Raw genomic sequence first — 24,272 nt, forward strand, 5'->3', positions numbered from 1 at the left:
TTCTAGGATTATCCACACCGAACACGCACCACGCTTGTTCTCGAATTCATACATAATGCAGAAAAAGTATGTATCATGAAACGATACGTACGGGACATCACCTAAACAGTCCCGGACATTATAGCCAAATTTCCTAGACAATAATAGATGACGTACTATTAAATAACTTGTCAATCTTTCATTTCATTTTGGGAACGAATGAGGGTGTTTCTTCACAATCAAGGAACCCACACGTCTACCGGTCAAAAAGAAAATATAACAATTTATAGTAAAAGTTTGCCATGAGATGTAGCGGTAAAGAAACGACTCTTAAGAAAATGGCGGGACACCTTAAACCTAAAACCAACTGGTTCTGAAGGTCCCGAAATGTGAAAGGCCAGACTTTTCCCCAAATTAGTGTGTTTGGTGTTTCAATCGTTTTGGGGTCTCTAGAATTGATTTCTGTCTCTGTCTTCCCATGGGGTGTTGAAGTTGAAGATTGGAATCAAACTGATCGAACCAATCAAAACAACCTCTCTGCATTCCCATGGGAAGTTGCGTATGCACACCTGCCAAAGCAGGTCTGCTACACAGAAAACACAGAGATCAGCTCATCAAGCCAATTCCCCAACGTGTTCACGACTCGCCTCGCAAGTCGTCGAGCCACTGTGGGAGCTTCTCAGCCCCCATTTCGGTGCTGGACAAGACCGATGGGGAGAACATCTTCGACAAGTACAGGTTAGGCAAGGAGTTAGGGCGAGGGGAGTTTGGTATCACGCACAGATGCGTGGACTGCCAGACTGGCGAGACATTTGCGTGCAAGATGATATCAAAGAGTAAATTGAAGACAGAGATTGACATCGAAGACGTGAGGAGGGAGGCCGAGATCATGAGGCGTTTGCCCAAGCACCCCAACATCGTCAGGTTCAAGGAGGCTTATGAAGACAAGGATGCAGTTTATCTTGTCATGGAGCTCTGCGAGGGAGGAGAGCTTTTCGATAGGATCGTCACCAAAGGTCATTACACAGAGCGCGCTGCCGCGCATGTTACCAAGACTATTCTTGAGGTTTGCAAGGTGAGATGATCGATCGAGTTATATATTTCCATCTATTCGTATTGTTGGTACGTTGTTGCATGCATGCATTACGTACAAGAAATACGTACCATGCTGGTTCATCATTTAATTACCACTAGGAGGCTGGTTCCTTAAGATTGGGTTCATACTTTTTTCAGGTATGCCACGAGAATGGAGTGATTCATCGAGACCTGAAACCCGAGAATTTCCTTTTTGCAGATAGCAGTGAAAATGCACAGTTAAAGGCAATTGACTTTGGCCTTTCTGTAATTTTTGAACCAGGTAAATTGTGCATACTTCTTTGATTTGCATCATAAGGCTCATGTAGCTAATCTAAATCTACTGCCTTGCCATATATCTGGTAGGTCAGAGATTTTGTGAAATTGTTGGAAGTCCATATTACATGGCTCCTGAGGTTTTACGACGGAATTACGGACATGAAGTTGATGTTTGGAGCGCTGGAGTTATCCTTTACATCCTACTTTGTGGAGTTCCTCCATTTTGGGCAGGTAAATTCTTCGTTCAGATACTTTTTGAGATATATTTGGATCAATTTTGCAGGGTTTATATATACATAGATATGGTTTTGGACACGATCCATTTACAAATTAACAATGACATACTGTTGCTAGCTTGTCATGATATATGCACTCTCGATAGTGATTCTAATATTATCGTTGGGTTTATACCTAGTCCAGAAACTGAAGAAGGAATTGCACAGGCTATTATTCGGGGTAACATCGATTTTCAGAAGGAGACATGGCAAAAGGTTTCTGAGGAAGCAAAATTACTAGTGAAGAATATGCTTGACCCAAATCCTTACAACAGACTCACAGTTGAAGAAGTCCTTGGTATGTATATATATCTCTTACAGATCCATGCATGTGCGTAGACACATATCATTAGATTTGCAACCTTAAACTTAGTTAGTAGAATACTAATATCCTCTCGTACGTATGAAATATGAAGATCATCCCTGGATACGAAATGCAAATGAAGTTCCGGATGTTCCTCTAGGAGAAAATGTCAGATTAAGGATCAAGCAGTTCACGCTGATGAATAAGTTCAAGAAGAAAGTCCTCAGAGTAAGTTTGTAAATTTTCCTTTATAAATGGTTGAGGCAAAAGTTGTCATTGTTAACGCTTGGTACATTTTTCATCGATCAATACAGGTTGTCGCAGACAATTTGCCAGATGAACAAATAGAAGGAATCAGACAGATATTTAACATGATGGACACCGATAACAATGGAGACTTGACTTTTGAAGAGCTAAGAGACGGTCTAATCAAGATTGGACACCAAGTCACTGATCCTGATGTGCATATGCTAATTGACGCTGTGAGTTTCTTACCCATGTTTCAATCAGTTTTCTTAAATTCTACTACTCCAAAGATAGAATCTGAATTTTTTTGCAAGGAACCTTATCTGAAGTATTATATTGTAATACAATCTACTATGTATGGTAAATCTTTTCTAACAATTTCCGTTGATAAACCTAAAAGGCTGATGTGGATGGGAGTGGCACACTGAACTGTGAGGAGTTCGTTATGGTATCTGTTCACTTAAAAAAGATAAGCAGTGACGAACTTCTTGCTCAGGCTTTTAGCTATTTTGACAAGAACAACAGCAACTATATTGAGTTTGATGAGTTAAGAGAAGCATTGCTGGATGATCAACTCGGTCCTGCTAATGAGCAGGTTATCCGAGATATCATATTTGATGTGGACTTGGACAAGGTAAATGTTCTTCTGAATTTTTATCTGTTTGGTAATTAAGTAGGTGTCCTAGTCTTATCAATAGCTTTACTTCACTTTCTTTTGATGAAATAGGATGGGCGAATCAGTTATGAGGAGTTTAAAGCAATGATGAAGACTGGTATGGACTGGAAAATGGCTTCTCGTCAATATTCAAGAGCAATGCTAAATGTACTTAGCCGGAAGTTGTTAAAAGACAAATCGATCCAAAAGAACTAGATCAGAATAGGAGCAGCCCTGGATCTTTCTTTTCTGTTTGAACCCAAATCAAAGACATTTTAAAATTGATACACAATAAAATAAGGTTATCTCTCAAGTTGTGTACAGTGAAATTATTTCCTTATCCGGTCAAGGTGGAAGATGATGTTGTAAAGTGCAAGTATAATTGTTGTAAGAGAGAATTATGATTAGTTTAGCTTTACCCTATCCCCGAAAGGAAACAAGAACATCATCCAGCTCATATATAATCTACATGAAAAATAATGGTAGCTATACCAGCTAAGCCAGCTCCCACAACTTGCAAGGTACATTTGAACAAAACGCATGCAATACACCCACGCTTATTTTAATCCTAGCGGAAGTCGAGTTTCCGATAATAATGACCAAGAATTTGATCTCATTTACACAAAACAAACATGGAAACAACTTATGACACGACCTGCCCCAAATATTACACTAATACCTAGAGTAAGTCGTGCAAAGACCACATCTAAAGGAGACAAGCTAAAATTTTGGCATAGTCTCTTTTGAAAGTAGACAACCCTAACCTGTTCAAAATTTAAACACTTCTAAAATCAATCACCTGCCTCAACTCCTGAAGCCATTTGCTCTCCCAAGGCAACAACTACCGTCACACAACATAACATAAATCTCAGCTTAATCAATTTCATCAAAGGTAATCAGAGCAAACTACTACGATAAATTGGAAAGAATATGAAGTAGAAAGGTAAAGGACCGATTGATCCTACCATGTGTAAGCAATAATGACTATGCCTTGACTCCCGGTACTCTTGATCTCAACCGGCTGTTCCTGAAAACTGGGCGGTCGGTTGAAAATGAAAGACCCAGGGAAAAAGTATTTAAAACAAAACATGTTAGTGAAATTATTGGATTAACAAAAATAATCTTAATACTCCCCCAAAAATATAAAATAAATAAAGAATCTTATGCATGCATGTGTTGCGTAATCATATGAAATGAACAATATCAAATGGAATGGTCTAGCCCCCGCTAGATGTAACCAAATAAAAAGATATGTAGAAATATAATAATTCCACAATGTAAGGGACTAGCCCCGCTAGTCTAGATAGATTCATCAAGCCATACCATGTGCCCATCAGGCAAAATAAATATGTACTTCCATACTCCCGATACCATCACGCAAAGTTATAAAACACACTAGGCGCTAGTCGGGCGGATTGTCGGGAACTAGCACCTAAATGACTAGTCGGGGGCCTAGGCGGTTTGTATTTTTTAATTATTTTTAATTTTTATATAACATGTGAAATTTAAAATAACATTAAAATAGGTATTCAAGACAACAAGTCAGCAATACATGTTATACAACTAATGCAAGTTATGCAACAACAACAAAAACGCAAGACAAATAAGAAAACGCAATAGTGCAAGACACAAGGAACAAGGAACAAAACGCAAGACATATACTGATATACAGAGCAAGTCATATACATAAGAGTGATAAGACATATACACTCTAACACAGTAGCACATCAAGAGCAAATGACGGGAAAAAAAACTGAGTAGCGCCTAGGCGCGGTTCCGCCCAATATGCGCCTAGGACCCACCTTGACATCACAAAATAATCAAGGACATGTCCCACATGCCTAAGAAAAACAACTCAAGATAATATCAAATAACATAATAAGATCAAACATCATCCTTGTTGGTTCTCAAGAATGAGAATAACCAAGGGATTGCGGTGCTTTGTAGAAAAACAAAATAAACCAAAATTATACAATATCATTTAAATAAATTACCTACCTTCAGAAATCTCATTTCTGAAAATACTTATACCCATAAATAGTAGAAACATGTAGTTCAATTCAACATAACTCCAGGAAATCTCATTTCCGACTCATTATCTAAAAATCAACGACAAATATAATCCAAGATATGAAGGTCCCCAAAATAAACATGCATGCATTTTCTTAAAAAATAAATGACCACTCACAGTAATCAACTTGATAAGAGCACTTTGTGCGACGTTCTTAACATGTTTTTACCTCCATTTGTACTTTGCTTAGCCCTTATTGTTGAGCTATTAAGTCATTGAGTCGTAGTAAGAGTCTTGGACAGTATTGGAATGTGGATTTTATTGGCGTACTATTTCCAAGGATGCATATATGTTTTGTGTTTCTTGTGATAGGTGTCAACGTACAGGTAAGATTGGTCCGAGAGATCAAATGCCCCTTACTCCTATTATTACTGTCAAAATTTTTGATGTGTGGGGTATAGATTTCATGGGTCCATTTCCTTCATCTAGAGGTTTCTTGTATTTCTTATTAGTTGTTGATTATGTGTCGAAGTGGGTGGAGGCAAAGGCCACCAGGACTAATGATTCAAAAGTGGTTGCAGGTTTCTTGAGAACTAACATATTTTGCAGGTTTGGAGTACCACGTGTTTTGATAAGTGATGGAGGTTCTCATTTTTGCAACCGGACAATTGAGGCATTACTCAAGAAGTATGAAGTGACCCACAAAGTTTCGACACCATATTATCCTCAAACAAGTGGCATGGCAGAAGTGTCCAACTGACAAAATCAAGGGAATTCTGGAGAAAACTATAGGTCCAACAAGGAAGGATTGGACTGATCGGTTGGATGATGCATTATGGGCCTACAGGACTGTGTACAAGACGCCTATTGGGATGTCACCTTCTAGTGGAGTTAGAGCACAGAGCATGGTGGGCGGTGAAGAAGTTCAACATGAGCTTGGATGAAGCAGGTCTACATAGAAAGTTGCAGCTTAATGAGCTTGAGGAGATTAGGAATGAGGCTTAGGATGCTTCGTGAATTTACAAGGAGAAAACCCGTGCTTACCATGACAAAATGATTAGAGGAAAGAAGTTCCAAGTGGGCCAGAAAGTTCTGTTATTCCGTTCGAGGCTTATGTTGTTTCCAGGGAAACTACGTTCGCGTTGGGTTGGCCCATTTGTTGTTACTAACGTGTTTGCTCATGGTGCAGTTGAGATTCAAAGTGATACAACAAGGAAGGCATTCAAGTTGAATGGGCATCGACTTAAGCCCTACTATGAGCCATTTGAGGAGCACACGTATGAAGACACAATTGTGAGAGATGCGCCTAACGGAGAATGAACATAAGAGAGTCTAGGCTGAGAGACTATTAAACTCTAGCGTTGCATGGGAGGCAACCCATTTAAACCGTATATGTGGATGAGTCGTCTACGAGAGTTTGAATTTTCTAATGCCTTCACTCTTATGGTTGAATTGTATATGTGTTGATATGTGATCTCATTCTATCCTTGTGAATTACATTCTTACTATTGAGCTTACATTGAGAACAGTGTAATTTTCTAAGTGTGGGGTAGGGTTGCAAGATCATTGATTGTTTGCTTTTGCTTTGATTTATTGTTTGTGTCATGATATAAAGGAAAAAATCAGAAAAATGAAGAAAAAAAATGAAAAACAAATTGTATTTCTTTATTGAGTCTTAGGATGCCCCTAAAGTCTAGGATGATTATGTCTCTAAACGCATAGAGCATGGTTTTGCATTTCATACGAATTAAATTGTAAGTTTCATTGATGATGTGGATTTGATATGAACATATGAGATTTGGATTGATTGATTATGGCATACATGTTTTGATCAGTTTAAAGTCCATAACAACATGTGAGTTTTTGAGCCTATATGTACTTTCTTCATGAGATGTAATATTAAATTTTGTGATTGTTCATGAACCTCACTATTCTTTGCATATTCAATAACTATGTGTCATAGCTTTTAATGGACACTAAAATTTACTAGAACTCACTTTCGTGATTGTTGAAACTTTTAAGTCATAAAATGCTCTAGTTTTGAAAAGGATTTATGGATTATTTCTAGGATTACCACCACTTTAGCCAAACAATCATGTATCCCTGTATGTGCCATGTTTGGGACCCCTTAGTTGAACCTCATTTGATCCTACATTGAGCCTTTTATTGATCATATATGTTATCTCCAAGCTTAGTATAATTACATCTACCTTGTCCTATAAACTTGACAGAATTCATGTTAAGATGATGTTATAATGATGCATAAAATAAGTGTGGGGTGGAAGACATTTAAAAAAAATCAACAAGCTTTTAAGCAAGTAATGCCGAGAAAAACAAGAAAAGAAAAAAAATTATCCATAAACTCGGGAAGAAAAGAAAAAAAAATTTATGTTATTTTCCATTTGTGATTTGGAGTTGAGTTGTAATTGAAGGCCTAAAAAATTTTACTTGACCTTTGTCCATGTTCACTTTGTGGTTAGAATGATGATTGTTCCCAACTTGTTATATTTGGCCCCTGATGGTGTGTGGTGTCATAAAGATGATGTTTACTCTACTAAGTCTATATGATTACCTTTGTGATTCCTTAATATTCCATGTCTTTAGCTAAGCCTAAACATTTACCTTATCTAATGATCCTAATGATTCTTAAAATGAACAAATCTTGGTTTGTGGAGATGATCACAAGAGTTGAGCATATGGTTTTGATCTATTTGTGCACTTAGTTGTTAAATGAGGCTTTCCTATGTTATTCACAAAGTGCTTTCATTTTTTGAAATATGCAAGTTATTTGATGCCTTAATATCCTTTCTCTTGCATACACTTGTGTGTGAATGATAATCATGAATCTGAGTGAAAAGAATAGAGTATGGCTTGTGAGGAGTATTGGATTGACTAAACATGTTTAAATGCTTATTATCTCGTATCTGACTTATTCATACTATGAAGTATGTTTATGAAACTTGGAATTTATGTGCTTACATTCAAATGCTTAAAATTGAAAGCTATGTGTTTTGAGATTTTGAGGCAATCATTTACGGGCAATAGTGTCTTGTTTAGTTTTGTTTTGCTAAGGGACTAGCAAAAGCCAAGTGTGGGGTAGTTGATAGGAACACTTTGTGCGACGTTCTTAACATGTTTTTACCTCCATTTGTACTTTGCTTAGCCCTTATTGTTGTACTATTAAGTCATTGAGTCGTAGTAAGAGTCTTGGGTGGTATTGGATGTATTTTTGTGCTTACATGAGTTAAAAACGCAGAATTGGTCTAGAGTCCTAGTTTGAGTAAGAATCCTTGTAGGGTTAGGAAACCTAGTTGGATTAGGAGTCTTCATCTTTCTACGTTTTGGTCGCATTGGCGATATTTTGAGAGTCCTTCTTGCACTAGGAATCCTTGTTAGACTAGGAAACGTATCATTTGGGAAAGTCCTACTTGAACTGAAACTCTTTTTGCGAAACTTTCCTAAATGAACTTTCATGTTCTAATAACTTATTTGTTCTAGTAAATTTATTTTTGCAAATTAGAAACTTTTCTAATCTAGTTGAGCTCATATATTACATGTGTCTTTTTATTACATATGTCTTTTTATGACAACAATTGTCTAGATTAAGACATAATTTTCAAAACTAATTATCTCTTACTTATGATTTTATTTTTTTATTTTCAGATTGGATTTAAGAGATAATAGTAGAGAAAATAAAGGAGAGCTGTGCCTACATGAAGAGTTACTCACGACTTGGGAGATAGAGTGGAACAAGGAGAAACCATGCACATGGAGTCCTATCATCAACAAGTCATGCAACAATTAAATAGAAGATGATCATTAAGAGAATAAAGCATGGAGGATGAGAGTGCCCAAAGTGGAGAGAATTAAGAAATGGAGTCCTTGCCGTGGGAAGAAGAAAATAAGAAGGAAGAAATAAATGTGAAGATTAATTAAGTGAAAAGAAGAGAGATTGAGTCATGCATATGCAACCTAAAAGCTAGAAAATGATCATTAAAGGAATAAAACATGGCATGATTTAGGGAATAAAGCATGACATGATTTAAGAAATTAAAGCATGACATGATTTAAGAAATTAAAGCATGACATGATTTAAGGGATTAAAACATGACATTATAATAGGAAGAAAGAGACAACATCAAAGAGCAAACCGTGCATCCTACCCTCTCTATATATACACGGTTTCACCTCTCAAATGGAGCACTTCTCCTTTGCATTAAAAAGCCAACCTTTGCCAAAATACTACCTCAAACATCCTTCACCAAAATAGCAAGCCGTTCTCCCCCATATACTAATTATATCTCCACCGAAATCACCATTGAAGACACACCTCCAAGGTTCCTACAACGTGTGATTCTCGCAACTCATCTCCATGGCTTTGTTCTTTTTTGATTTTTTACAATACTTTGTCTATGAAGATTGTAGTATGATGTTTGTGTGGGATTATTGTTTTGTATTAAAAATCAAAATTTTCAGATTGTTTTATTAGATTTTTGGATCTTTGTCGAATTGATGGTTTCCTATAATTATTGAGTTTGTATTTCTATTGTTGTGTTCTAATCATCTTTCTCATACTTTTAGATAATTTTCAGATATGTGCATATGAATTTAGTGCTTGGATGTAGTCCCTAAGATTGTGTTTAAGTGCTAGATTCATCAACCATATTGACACAAATCGAATCATGCCCTAAGTAGGTTCGGCTTGTGTTGATTAAAAGTGGTAAAAATTCTGGAAATTTGCATGTGAAACCATGGTGGCTGACGTCACACATGAAACATATCTCCAACAAAGATTTGGTGCTTAAATGTAATCTTTTTTTATTTCTACTCTAAGTGTTATTGGATTCGATTGCATGCAAATTTAGATTAGACCCTAAATCAATCTAAACGTTCAATGAAATCTTGTATGATTAGATGATCCCCTAAGGCTCTAATTGTATTGGTGACTAAAAAATATGTAATTGGTCGAATTAGAATGCATGATAGGTTCGAACTTGTAATTATGTGGTGTAATAGTAAATTTGGTTTAAGTTTGTTAAAGAGAAGTCGATTATGTAAATAGTAATTTAGGATTTATTTTTATTAGTAGTTAATAATCAATCTCAAATCCCCCCCCCCTCCCCCTATTATTTGTTAACACTAAAAGTTTAGAGTTCCCTTCAATTCCCCTGACTAAACGATCACTGCTTATTCTATACTAACGATGACATTTTACAAGGTTTATTATAAACATTTTAATTAATGACCTATCACTCCTCGGCTCGAGTCCCCTCACGTCGTGTTTAAAGACATTTTTATAATTAATCTTTATAAGTTGCAAAATAACAAAAAGTGACTAAATCACCCTAACCTCAACCGAAAATTCCCCAACTTCACCCACAACCTCCGTACACTCTTCAAAATATTCTAGCCCCTTGATACCGAGGATTACCCAATGGATGAATCGATATCTCATCACTTTAACCAATTAATTTTGGAAATCAATCGCATATTTTACCTCAAAAATCCTCCAAAAATTCCTAAAAAATTCTCACACCATCCTCATCACCACACGACTCAAAACGCCATTAAAAACGACTCATGCACAGTAGTCGCCGCCCTCAGCGCCGCCCTCAACGCCGCCCCTGCTCCAATGGCTACCAAATTTCACCACCACAACCTAAATAACATTTCTAACAACTTTCTCAATTACATCAACAACCAATTTTAAGCCTAGACGATCTAATTTCAACATTTCCGAAATTCCCCGAATTGAAACCCTACATGTTGAAATCGTCGATTTGATCACTTACACTTCAAATTGGATCAAAGCCTTTGGGGAAATTGTAGTACAGAACAAGACCTTCAAAACGCACTAAACATCTCAGACTATGATGGCCAGAGGAGGGAGTTCTGACTCGGGTGCTTCGGCTGCAGGGGTGCTTCTCGGCGTCGTATCTCCCGAATGACGGAGCTAGGGGCTGTGCTACCTACCCAGAACGGACGGCGACCCTCCAAGCTTCAAGATGTGACCGGTTTGGAAACCCAAGTCGACCAGACGGCAGGGCGGCCGTGATCGGAAATCCGGCAGGGAAAGGAGTGTCGGGCTCGGGCTCGGCTGCACTCTTTCCTTCTTTCCCTTTATTTTTTCATTCCCAAAAAGGGAAACTTCCATCACTTGTATAAATCTCCAACTCGAAATAGTAACTTCCAAATCGGGTACTCCTCCGACAAACTCCGTAACGACCAATCAACCGCCAAAATAAAAAATTGGGTATGATAACAAACGTACCTAAGCTTAACAATAATAAATAATGCAATAAAAGATTCGGGCCGTATCAGCTTAAGCATAAAGGACCGAGTGCTAGGACAAAAAACAATATTCTTCACCTCATCAGAACTATGTATGCTGAAGAAAAACATCCCATGACCAAACATCACTGAAAATGATAGTACAGCAAAGCAACAATATGCATTCACAATTGAGTACTCCATCTAAATTTATATATATGTATATATAATCAGTATCAATAGGAATTGTAGGTCCTATAACATCCATCTGTACAAGGAAGCACACCAAGTTTCAACCAACGATAAGAATACACAACAGGCATTTGTTTTTCCATAGACTGTCATATTCTTCCCTTTATGTTCTCACACCAGGAGTCCCCCTTATTGTCCATAGTCTATCCCAGTCCGAGTTGCCACAAAATAAGAGGTTTGGCATACTCACTAATGATGGTAGCACACTGCGTGAGGTGGCAACTTGACATTGGCATAATTAAAGTGATTACTTTCTGCTGGAGCCACCCGCTCGATCAGTTTCCTTTCCTCTGCCACTTTTTCCTTTGCTGGTTTCATTTTTTGAGCTTGTTGCCGGATTGCTAGCTTGGTGACAGTCCACGTCTGATAGGTGATTCTCCAGCGCCCTCACCAGATTCTCAAAGTAGGATTTAGTCACCCTGTCACAGTTATAATGAGAATATTAAAGCAATCATGTTATATATCAAGTAATCAACTAGCAGGTAGAAAACTCTGTATGCCCGTGAAACATTCCAATTACGTACTTAGAAATAAAGACTCATATTACCTCGCCTATTTCTGGAACGTCATTCTAGTCTGAAAACATCTATATCATGTCCTGGTAGGCTCTTACAGGCAAGGATACTCTTAATTTTAAGTTAAAAAATCAATTAGTAAATAAGCTAGGTTCTTCCACTGTATCTATATTGCTTTCGGTGTGTATCTTTCCATTTAAAAAACTAAAAGTCTTTCCTTACAACCATAAAACTCATTATTCCATGTCACGTCTTTTATCGTAGAAAAAGAAATAGATTTAAAAAAAATGTTTCTTTACATATTAAATGCAGGATCATCTGAAGGTACATTTTGGGAAGTCCACATCAGCACACACCAAGAACCAATCTAAATAGAAAACTTACGCGGTCAGTCCTGCTAGTTTTGTATGGAAATCAATGAATTCTTGTGAAGGGCCATCAGCGCTGAGGAATGGTAGTAGCTCCTTTTCTGCACATTGATGAAGCCTTTCCAGCCCAGATTCAGCCTCACCTAAAGGTAAAGCAGGAAGTTTAATTTCAGAAAATACACAATACATTTCCAATCAGCTTCCTGGCTTCCTGCTAATATAAATAGAGTAAATGAATTAATACGGAGTAATACCTTGCAAGTACTCAAAAAACTGCTTCTTAGCATTTTCATGTCCAGTTAGGTAGTATCCATACGCATAAGTCCATTTCAGCACTCTCCTACATTCAACAATCTGCAACCACAGATGACAGGCACAATAAAATCAGCATTCTGAATCTTGAGTTAGAGGCCAAATTGATGCAGGAGCATCCAAAAAGAACTGAAACTGCTAGCTTAAATTAGGAGTTTATTGTCTTTCATTGCTGTTTTTGGGTCTTTATGTTTGTTCTTGCATTTTAGGTCTTTGTTATCATTTATTTCTGTTTCATTAGGATTACCGTTACGTTTCTTAACTAGTATATTAGGGTGTTTCAGAGTCTTTGTAATCAGTTTGCTTTTGATTATTTATAGAAAATAGAGTTTCTTTGGGATACTTAGCCCAGAGACCAAATAGATCGTTCCTATCCTAGTCTTACAGCCTACATCTTATGTTTTTGATTGTTTCTTGCTGAGTTCTTTGCTTCCTAGTGTTACTGTCCTAGTCTAGCCAATAGGTGGCTAGGGCAGAACCTATCAGCTTCTGCCTTTTGCATTACAAATGTTTATTTTCTGGTGGAATTGGCCAAAAAAGTTTCCCTTTACCCCACAACAAATTATACATGGGGCTTTTGATGTCATTGACTAGCAATTATATTAGCAAATGTTGCTGGCACTCGGTATGTTATTGACGTGTTTGGAAATGGTCTAATATTCCTCTTTAAGCAGACACAATTTTAACATGGCTTTCATCAGCGCTCATTCTCTCTCATCTTGTTCTTTTTTGTTGCAGGAATATAATAGTGGATGACAAACTGACCCTCGAGTAAAATCCTAAAATTGAATTTATGCCAGCAAGTTTAGCAAAACAAATCTAATTCGATGCAGTAACTTAGCTCTACATGTTAATACAATTTATACCAAAGAAAAAAGTAATAATATTCCTCAATAGTTTAATGAAACTTATAGAAATTTACCTGTTGCCAGGCATCAGATAGGAACTTGAGCTGTGACTCAGGTTGACATTGTATCTCGCTCAGCTTCTCCATCTGGTAATAGAACCAAGAAATTGATGAGGTAACTATCGAATTTTAGAATTTCAAGATAGCATGGGCATAATCACAAGCTCAATGAAAACAAGAAACTATCGCAAAATCTTCAAACATCCAAACTTTGTAACAAGAAACACAAATTTTAATCAAAATTTGAACACCAAAATAACTATTTCCAAGAACATTGCAACCAGCAATGTCTTTTCAATATATATTCAGAAGTTAAACGGGTATCACCAACACTTCTAAGGATGGAGTGTCGAAGTGTCCGACACTTCCTGACAAGCCGACACGGCGTGTCATGAATGTTGACTTTTTTTTACACTTCCCAACACTTTGACCGACACACCAGCTCATCATCGGACGCAAGCCAAAGAAGACGAACACGAGCCAAAGGTGTTTCTTTGCCAAAGCTAAGGACAACGCGATCATTCTCTTCATGGAGCTCCCTGCCGGCCTCCATCTCACCAGTGAGTCAGTACCCCCTGCCCCGTTTGTCTTCTTTGCTACCCAGAACCCCTGGCTCTTCTTTGCTAAGTTTTACCCAGTACCCTGATTACTGGCTTGAGATTTCAATCTATACCTTATTTCGTTTGTTTGCAAGGTCATAGGAATAAGTTTAGGACTTAGGTATTTAGAAAATAATTGACTCATGGAGTAAGATGGAGAATGAAGTGGGTAGAATTGTGGTCTGGTGGATCAGTTATGCAATGGAATGAACTTAAAACTTTATTTTGGTGTAATTTCATGTATTATATATTTATTTTACACATGAATAAATCTATTAAATTATATATTAATTGTTGTGTCGACGCCGTGTCAGGACCTAAGATTTCACGCTGTGTTGGTGTCGCGGTGTCCGTGTCAATATCGGTGCTACATAGGTTAAACCTCTATTGTTTGCATTTTGCAATTGAACCCTAGGCAATGCCCACTCCCTTTCCCTCTAGAGGTTTTTCCGAAAAACATGGCTATTTACATGAAACTCTAAAGCTGGGTCATCCCAAGAGGGTGGTAGGAATTCATAAGAATTCAGTTTTTAAGGGCGGCAAAAAGACTTTGATACTTTTAGCGGTTGCAGAATGTTGGCCAGCTTTTACCTGTGGGATCTAGAGTTTTTGGTCTTTTTCTACATAAATCCAACCAAGGATACACTATAATATTTCCTTTCAGTCCTATAATTAGACTGTAAGGATATTATCTCCTATTTCCTTTATTAGTATTGTTATCTCCAAGGTTGTATGCAGCTTTTCAACTATTCTTTGAAATTACACCTGTTCTCTATGATTGTATTTGCTTTGTTTCAAAAAGAACAAAATACTGGTTACTCCAATTTTTAGTAACTCGACAGTTTACTTTTTTAAGTTTCAATTTCAACTTATCACTCCTTATACTTTCCAAATTCGAGCAATTTGATCATTCCGTCATCTTTTCATCCAGATTGAGTGTTAAATTGTTTTTTGGGCAAACAGAAATTGGATGGACTTAACACCCAAATTGGATGGAAAGATGACGGAATTACCAGATTGCTCGAATTTGAAAAGTATAAGGAGTGATCAGTTGAAATTGAAACTTGAAGGAGTAAACTATCGAATTTGTAAAACTATGAGTAACCAGTATTTTATCCTTTCAAAAAAGAGAAAAAACCAAGTTGCTACTGAAAAGATATAAAAAAAAAGGCAGGATGGGAGGAAGAATAAAAAGTGGTTTATGGTTCAGGACTTTTTATTCTTGATCCCACATCCAGAAGTGACATGTTTTCCAACAACCCTTTATTCATTTTCACTAACTCCAACCCTTGAGTTTTTTATTCACTCACTCATCATGATGAGGGGGTTATACACAGGAATTACAAAACCCCAGTCCATGTGTGGAATTTATAAAAGTGCAAAGTCTGAAGTGAAAATTAAAAAATCATTAATTACTCATATATTAACTTCAAAATTTCCCTTACACCTACAACTAAAATCAGTACAGTTTTCTCATCAAATTCATCCATAGACTTTATCCTCAAAATCCTTAGCATCTTACTCCTTAAATTCAAAAAAAAAAAACGTTATCTAACATGCACAAATTAAAGGCATAGTTCCAACTTCCAGCTGCAACAATCTGATAGAAATATGACTATTAAGTTACTCATGATGTGAAGATTGCACATGTATCTGTGCATTTGTGTGGACTGACACAAGTATGTGTATACAAAATACATGCAGCGCATGTATGAATTCGTTCTGTGCTTATATACTTACATTGACAGTTTGCATTTGATGTAAATCAACAAGAGCTTTCTGCCTTGACTGCCAAACAACAACAACAAAAACTGGTATAAATTTAAGTTTCAGTGCTTCAATAATTTAATCAGTAAAACATATGAGAGGCACAATCACATCTTGAAAATAATTTAAGGAAGCTCCCAACCTGTTTTTCAATACAAGACATTAAAATTGAAGTCATGAAAAATTGGTGTAATCCTACCCCCTACCAGTTACTAACATCTTCTGCAAGAATTGTACTCCTCTAAGGATATAAGCTTCAGTCGCTTGAAACCCAGAGTGTATAGAGAAAAGGATAATCCTAGTCATACCCCTACCAGTTATCAACATCTTCTGTAAAAAATTTAACTATGGACACAAGCTTTACTTGCAATCCCATTTATTTGAAGAACAAAGCACACAAGAAATCAATAGTAATCATTGCCATGTTCGATAAAACAGATATAAAAGTATGTTAAAAACATGAAGACAATGCAATCAGACGGTTGATGGCTTAACAAATCTAGCGATCAGGAGATAGGATTAAAGAAAATTGTGTATACCGATTGATTGCTTGCCCAACGTTCATAATAATGAGTGTATCTCTCCAAAGAATTCTTCGCCATTTCTCTTCTTCTCTCAGCTTCATCATACTACAAAACAACATTCTATATTTAAAGGGGGGAAACAAAGTCTGAATGACCAAAGAGAAACAGTAAGATCCTTACAACTCCCTCTTGTTTAGCTGCCTCATAGCGATTACAAGCATAGAAACCACCTGTCCTCTCCCCATGGTCTGACCATGCACCAAGGCACAGCCTGCATTTACATATGATTTTTGCACAAGATATATGTATCAACCCCATATGTCCATTTACTTGTGTAATCATTATACATGGCAATTCTTTAGTTAATATTCCACTCTTCATTAAAATTATGTGTGTTTGTGTGCACATCTCAAAAACACCATCAATATTCATGACAGGGAGTGGGGAAGAGGCAGAAACAGAAAAAACATACCAGCAAAACTCAAATTTACAAGCTGGTGAGCATGTCATGTGCATACAACCTTGGTTCTTTTCAATCGGTCGCTTGCACTTTGGACATGGCTTGGAATTGGCTAATATCCTGAGTGTCATCAATAGATTAAATACATTACATTAGAATTCCACTCAACTATCATAACAGTAATACCAAGAGTTTATTTTTAGGTTTTTCATTTTCTCATTTGATTTCTATATCCTCAATTAATCATCATAGTATCACATACACAATATACACAAATTCATATGTCATTGATAGTTCCAACAAAATTTTTATAGCAAGAGAACGATTCTAAAAATGCAAATAAAAATTCGATGTAGACATAAAACCATTTAAGAATAACAAGCATAGTAAAGGGCCGCCACAAAGTTGACTATGTATGATGAAAAAGCATGCAGCAGAAACATACACAGAGAAGCATGATCATTCAACCAAAGTTACATCAGTCATGACCTCAATACAAAGTCACTAATGGATTACTCTTAAGAACGATGTTGTTTGATAAACCACAACACAGAGACCATCCGTTGCCCTTTCAAGGGTCGAAGTTCAGGCCATGCAAGCAAAAAATATTTGTGACCTACTTCAGAAAATTATAATATAGACTCACACATACCAAACGCCTATTAAGGTTTTGTTACGTGTCAAAAGGTAGAAGAAGGAGCTGATAATGTTGTTATTTATTGTGAGATCATATTTTAGTCTAATCTACTTGGTGAAAATAAAATGGTTGGCACTCTCCCTAATGATACTATTTAAGAGCAAGGTCAGGTGTTATGGGGGGAGAGCAGAGAGAGAGAGAGAGAGAGAGAGAGAGAGAGAGAGAGAGAGAGGAGTCTTGCAATTTGTAAAGGTTTTTTCTTTTTTCCGGATAAGAAATTAAGAAGCCATAATGGTAGATATGAAAAAGCCAGCAAGCGCACACAGACACATAGGTAAACTTCTTCACTTGGCACCTAACATCGAAAGTAACCAACATGATTGGTGTCCATGCTTATATATTCAATAGTCTACACAAACTCTAGATGCTGAACAGACAAGAACACAAACACATGTAACCCTATTACCCTGGAGAAAATTATTAAAACTTCACAAAGTGCAACCATTAATCTGGTTAAAACGTCATCCAGACAAGACAATATACTTATTTCACTCACATCCAGTAAATTCAACAACCCCTTCATTCTACTCTAAAAGGATACTACAGACTTTGTGAGGGACTTCTATCATTTCAAAGTTTTCAGCACAAAGGTTAAGATCCCTTATTTACCTTACTAATGATGAAACTGTTTACTTAGTGTATGAAATTATCATCAAATCACTAAATCAGTAGCTAATCAAAACCAGTGGCAATCATCAAGAGAGCATACCACAAGGAATGAGTGTAGAACAGAGACTCCCAAAGAGAAGTAGAACAATCTATCCTATCTAAGATATGCACAAGGTATTGACCAAAAAAAAAAAAAAAAGACATGCACAAGGTGAACAAATGAATTTTTAGACAAGCCAATGACAACAGAAATTGGTTAATAACCACATCTATATAGAAGAAATGGTAACATATCAAAATGATGCAGGTAACCACATGATAGAATTTGAGATGCTAATAGAATATACCAGTTCATGTTTTCAGACTCTGCACTGTTCTTCAAAATCCACAACCTTACAGTGTTACAGTCCACCGGACGATGGGTTTCCTCCGTACACTGCGAACCCAAAAGTAGATGACACATCCAGTCTACTGAAGTTATACAAAGGTATAAATAACATACTGAACTTACACTCCAGCAAAAGTCATATGAACAGAAGCAAGAAACATCATAATTTTCATTATCTCCAACATAATTTACAGCATGCTCACACCCCGGAGCCGGACACCACTTGGTCTACAAAACATGAAGCAGAATTCAAATGGTGAGAAAGATCGAAATAGAAAGGAAAAGACACTCAATCTACCATCATACCATTAAAACGTTAAAATAATCATTATTCAAGTATGCTTTGAGTAGGAAAAAAAATATAAAGCCATACCACACATGCACAAACATACACAATTGTTGGAGAATAACAACAATCATTCATATGAAAAAAATGCAAACTATAATAGAAAATAATAAAACATTAACCATTATCACATTATGTATGTTGTACAGCTATTGATAACATAAACCTTATGTACTAAGAAATTTTGAAACGTTGATGATGTCATTATCTAATTTTTGCATAAATAAAGGAGCGGTGATCAAATATTAGGATTTTTTTTTGTTTGGCAAAATGTGATTGGTTTGGATATATCTGACACCATACCCTACGTTTCGCATCTTGGAATGTATTAAGATCCCAAAAAGGAAAAAGCAGGTGGTAAACTGATCCATCCCTCAAGTTGAGGGGAATGCTGATGAACCATTAAGATTGAGAGAACACTGAAAAATAACTCATATTTTGGGGGGTTTTCCTTAAAGAAAATTTGATAGGTTCTAAAAAATCTTTCGGTACCACATTAGCAATCCTGCACTATTTCATAATAAATAATAACCTGAAAATAAAACAAAAGAAAACAGTCATGTGTGCATATTAGCATGCCCTCTATTGAGGGAGGAGAGCAGCATCGCTAAACCTTAAGCTTCATGGTTCAGGCCTTTCTAGTTATTGACTGAATCTCGTAGAAATTCAGCCAAGTCAGATTATTGAAAGATAATTGATGTTTGTACTTGAAACTCAAACTGGAAATATTGGAAGTCTTGACCATGTTTCCAGAGGAAGAGGCCAAAATGTCGTATATGCTAATTATCAAAATTATTCCAACCTAAGAAGAAAACTCCAACATTACCATACAACAGGTTTTTATTTCTGCTCTTCTCCGTAATCAGTTTATAGAATAATTTTAAAATGTAAGAATACTGGATAGTGGATACTAGTGATGCGAAGCTCAAAACAATTAATAAGCTGAGTGAAGGTCCATCGGATATCATTAACTAAAATATGTACCTTCTTGTTGTCTTCAACAAAAGACCTAAGTAGGTACTTTGAGTACTTTCGCTTATCATCATCACAGGCAAACATATTAATCATGTCTTGACCAACAGCAGCACCACAAGATGGATCTGGACATCTCAGCATCAAACATCCAGGACCATCATTGATGGATGATTTAATGTAACCTATCACAATACCGCATAGGCAGAGCCATTAAAAAATGTTAAGAAATGTGGTTATTGCAAGAATTCAAAATAACAAAAGTAATGCAACGGGAAAGTGGCTCAAAAACAAACCTTGCCAACATTCAAAACAGAAAGGATGACCACAAGCAGCAGATTTTAGCCTACTAGGTGGAAAGGCTTCAAAACAGATCCCACACATCAGCTGCCCCACAAAACATACTGAATTAGAATAGTATAGAATAAGAGAAAGAAACAAGTAACTATCCAAAAAATAAAAAATAAAAAAAAATTAAGCTCTTCTACTGTCTATGCTTACTTCTCTTGACTTCGGAAACTGAATAACTGATTCAGGTAACAAGCCAACAGTTTTCCGGACTTTCTCTTCATCTGCAAACCATGCTTCATGCACTTCACTGACATTCCTGCCATACAATCGTTTTTCAGATCACTCACGTTAAAGACTAAAATTAATAACCCTAAAGATTCAGAAAGCTTTCTCTCTCTTTTTTCAACCTAAGGGTGTGATATTCCCCTGTGGCCCCTCCCACCCCCAAAAACAAATATAACAGATTGGTACCAATTGGCTACAACGGCCAGTGGCAACGGTTCACATGTTACCATACTCAGAATTTAAAAAAAAAAACATAAAGTTCTATATAACAGAAACCCACACACTTCTAGATATGATAATAAACTGGATTTTAAGTCAACGTGAAAAGTGGGATGTAAACAACTGAACAATGGAAACAAGTAAAAATAGGATACCAGTTATAGTAGCGAAGCAAAATGGTTGAAGCGGCTCTTGATATGGAAAGCACAGAACATACACTTGAAATATCATTTTCCTGGCGCTCCTTTATGTCTGCCTCCTTCAAGACAATATAATTATTCTGAAGAAGAAGAAGAAGAAGAAGAAGAAGAAGAAAAGAAGGACAAATTTAGATTTTGACAAACAAAATTGATGAGAGACATTAAGTCGGTTTCAATTAGAACTGATAAGAATCAACTCTCATCCAGAAGAATGATGAGAGACATTAAAGAATGTCTAAAACATTATAAACTCGAGTGGACGATGAACAAGTGCAGTGTCATGTTTGCTGAAGCATTTTAGCATGAGCTGACCTCTGAAGGACCTTTACCTTTAGTAATCCCTATGATAAATTTAAGCCCAGAGGCTTGATTCACTCCTAAATTGATTCCGAAAAAGAATTTCAAGGCCTAATTCACATGTTGCGATCGAGTCATTCTATTTTAGGCTCATTACTCAGAAGAGAGGAGTATGATCATCGAAATTGAGATCAGCTCGGGAACTAACTAAGTCAATTCAGATCACCCGAACCCCCCCCCCCCCCCCAAATTGGAAATTGAGGGGAGAGAGAGAGAGAGAGAGGGAGGGAGAAGCGTGTACTGCACCTCAGGGCGGCGGGCCTGGATCATGTTGATGCCGTCTTCATCTTCCTCGATGACGTAATCGTCGTCGTCATCGTCGTCGTGTGAATTGTAGTCGGAGGCGGCGTCGCTGTAGAAACCGTCGTCGTCGGATTCGACGTCGTGGGCGTCGTGCATATCGTCCTCGGAATCCATCTAATAATTAAGGAAAGCGAGAGAAAGTGTGTTGACAACTCCAAAGTATGTCTCTGTGTGTGTTCGGGTTTCAGAAATGAGAAATGTGAACTCCAAAGTATATCAACTCACCTCCTTCTGTACAGTGAAACCGCACTCGTACGTGGCGCCATGTTTTCCTTTCTTTTTTTTTCTTTTTGAATTTTGAATTTTGCAAGACAGTATCATAATTTTATTCTACACGCGAATGCAACGGCCAGACGTGCGTTTAGTTTTTAAACTCCGTTACGGCATTGGTATATTGGAGGGTATATGAGTAATTCAACTTCTTCTTTTCGAATCAAAAGCCATTAAACATGTTTAATAAAATAGGTCTTTGTTCGTAAGCGCAAGTCTTGGCACAAGGAATCTCCCAACGTCTTGGCATCGATTATGAGGTGACTTATTCTCCTATTGATGGGCATCATTATCTTGCACTACCTTATTAATCTGGTGGTGTTTGAAAGACTAAGTATGTAGCTTATGGATGTGGTCACAGCATATCTGTATGGGGATCTAGACAAAGATATATAAATGAAGATTCTTGAGGGAGTATTAGACCACGAAGTGCTTATGCAGTCAGATTGCAGCGTTCCGCTTTACAGGCTAAATAATCTGGAAGAATGTAATACAGTCGGTTGCGAGAATACTTGATGAGGAGGGGTTATAAGAATGATGAATTATGTCCATGCGTGTTCATACGAAAGACAAATTTGGAATTCATCATTGTCGTTGTTTATGTTGATGACATGAACATTATTGGTACTCTTAGTGAAATTGAAGAAATTGTGGCTTATTTGAAGTCGGAATTTGAGATAAAGAACCTAGGGAGAATGAAATTTTTTCTCAGTCTTGAACTTTGTTCAAGGGTTGACGGTGTCTTTGTGCATCAATCCAATTACATGCTAAAGATGCTCCGATGTTTCAATATGGATCTATGCAATCTATTATCAACTTTCATGATCGTCTGTAGTATGAAAATCATAAAAGATCCATTCCGTCCTAAAGAAGATGATGAAGAGATTTTTGGTCCTGAAGTTCCATACCTTGGTGCGATTGGGAAACTATTTTTCCTTATTAGGTTTTTAGTTAGAGATAGATTCCAACTCTATAATATATTAGAATTCTAAAACTTTCGGGATTCACCTAGGTAATGTCTATATATATGCCCTTATATCATTCAATAAAAAATCATAGTTATTCGATCTATCATTCGTATAACTCTCATCTTAATCAACAATTAATTTGTATAGTTATTTTTTTTAATAGAGGGCTTAAATGAATGGCTAGCTTATGTGACTGCCCTCAAGACTTCTACTTGCAAGAAGCATAAGAACCCCAACATCCTGCGACAGTGGCACTAAAACTAAAACATTAGAGACGCAAACTCTAGCAATACATGATCTTAGAACAATTGCCCTCCATTGTAGAGTTCTACTCACGAAAGTAGAAGCCTTATAAATAAAGTACGGAGAGAGAAATTCTGAATCTTTACCCAGAAAATCATTCTGAGTGTGTTATTGACTTGAACTAAAGTCACTGTCATCATCAAACACAGATTGTTCGGAAAGAAATGTGAGCACATTTTTGTCATCACTATCAATAATCATATATGTACCTCCATTGTTCATCTCTTCCTCAAAAGGAGAAAGAAAAGAAGAAAAATCAAAGGAATAGATTTTGGCAAAAGAATAAGAAAAGTATTGAATTTGGAATTGTGTTTATTATTGAAGGCTCAAAATTGTTCTACTATAGCCTTTGTCCGTTTTCACATGGTTAGAATGAAGTTTGGGCCCAATAAGATGACATCTGGTCTTTAATGGTGTTTGACGACATAAAGGAGTGTGTGTGTGCTCTGCTAAGTCTTTAGGATAACCTTAGTGATTCTTTAATAAAAATCAATACCCTTAGCTAAGCCTTATTACAACCTTTTATAAAGATCTGCATGATTTTTAAGATGAGTAGCCCTTGATCTGTGGAGATTGTCGCAAGAGTAAGCATATGGTTCTGGTCCATTTGTGCATGTGATTGGTATCCTTCATGAGGTTTCTAAATTAGTATCACTATATTTTTCAAATATATGATTATGTGTGTGAAAAACTTTTAAGCATGAGCCATGATTCTGAGAGAAAATAAAAGTGCATACCTTGTGAGGAATGAATTTGGATTTGTTTGAAACATGTTGAGCTTAATATCACCATTGTTCTACAATGTCTTACTTGTTCTATGAAATCTACATGTTAATTAACCTTCGAATTATACTTGTTTATTTCAGTTGAGTATTTTTCTTGATGCCATGAGAGTACAGATTACTAAGACAAGTGTTAAGGGCATTAGAGTTTTGTGTGTTGAGTCTTGTAGTTAGTTGAGTCTTTTTGTTTGACATTGCTAAGGGACTAGCAACGATTAAGTGTGGGGGAATTTGATAGGAGCATATAATGCGGCATTCTTAATATTTTATCTCTCTCATTTAGTTTAGTTATTCACTTAATAATGTTCATTTTAACTTAGTTTACTGTTTTTAGGTTTATTGGAGAAAAACAAGAAAAAGATGTGTTGAAAGGATCAAAAGAAGCAATAAAACCCAGAATCAAGATTTTGCCCTCTACAAAACAGTCAACTTCGACGGATCATAGCGGACAAACGATATGGAGGAAAATTATGCATAATATATGG

The 24,272-nt window shown here is 36.6% G+C and overlaps 2 protein-coding genes across 2 annotated transcripts; one reads left to right on the plus strand and one right to left on the minus strand.

Moving 5' to 3' along the window:
- Nucleotides 1-526: 526 nt before the first annotated feature.
- Nucleotides 527-3,028, plus strand: LOC126790311 (calcium-dependent protein kinase 24). Its single transcript, XM_050516501.1, has 8 exons — nt 527-1,054; nt 1,213-1,336; nt 1,420-1,563; nt 1,753-1,905; nt 2,024-2,139; nt 2,226-2,393; nt 2,558-2,791; nt 2,885-3,028. Exons 1-8 carry the CDS (start codon nt 527-529, stop codon nt 3,026-3,028), a joined length of 1,611 nt encoding a protein of 536 aa, XP_050372458.1.
- Nucleotides 3,029-11,294: 8,266 nt separating this feature from the next.
- LOC126792911 (probable E3 ubiquitin-protein ligase ARI7) lies at nt 11,295-21,632 on the minus strand. The gene is made up of 15 exons (XM_050519424.1): nt 21,408-21,632; nt 20,760-20,884; nt 20,311-20,416; nt 20,106-20,196; nt 19,822-19,994; nt 18,615-18,719; nt 18,451-18,539; nt 16,810-16,917; nt 16,518-16,608; nt 16,353-16,442; nt 15,787-15,834; nt 13,463-13,534; nt 12,483-12,582; nt 12,245-12,371; nt 11,295-11,764 (listed from the first exon to the last, which is right to left on the minus strand). The coding sequence occupies exons 1-15, from the start codon at nt 21,576-21,578 to the stop codon at nt 11,593-11,595; spliced, it is 1,668 nt and encodes a 555-aa protein (XP_050375381.1). The 5' UTR covers nt 21,579-21,632; the 3' UTR covers nt 11,295-11,592.
- Nucleotides 21,633-24,272: the final 2,640 nt, after the last annotated feature.

Source organism: Argentina anserina, chromosome 4 (assembly GCF_933775445.1).
Source record: "Argentina anserina chromosome 4, drPotAnse1.1, whole genome shotgun sequence".
NCBI classification, from domain to species: Eukaryota; Viridiplantae; Streptophyta; class Magnoliopsida; order Rosales; family Rosaceae; genus Argentina; species Argentina anserina.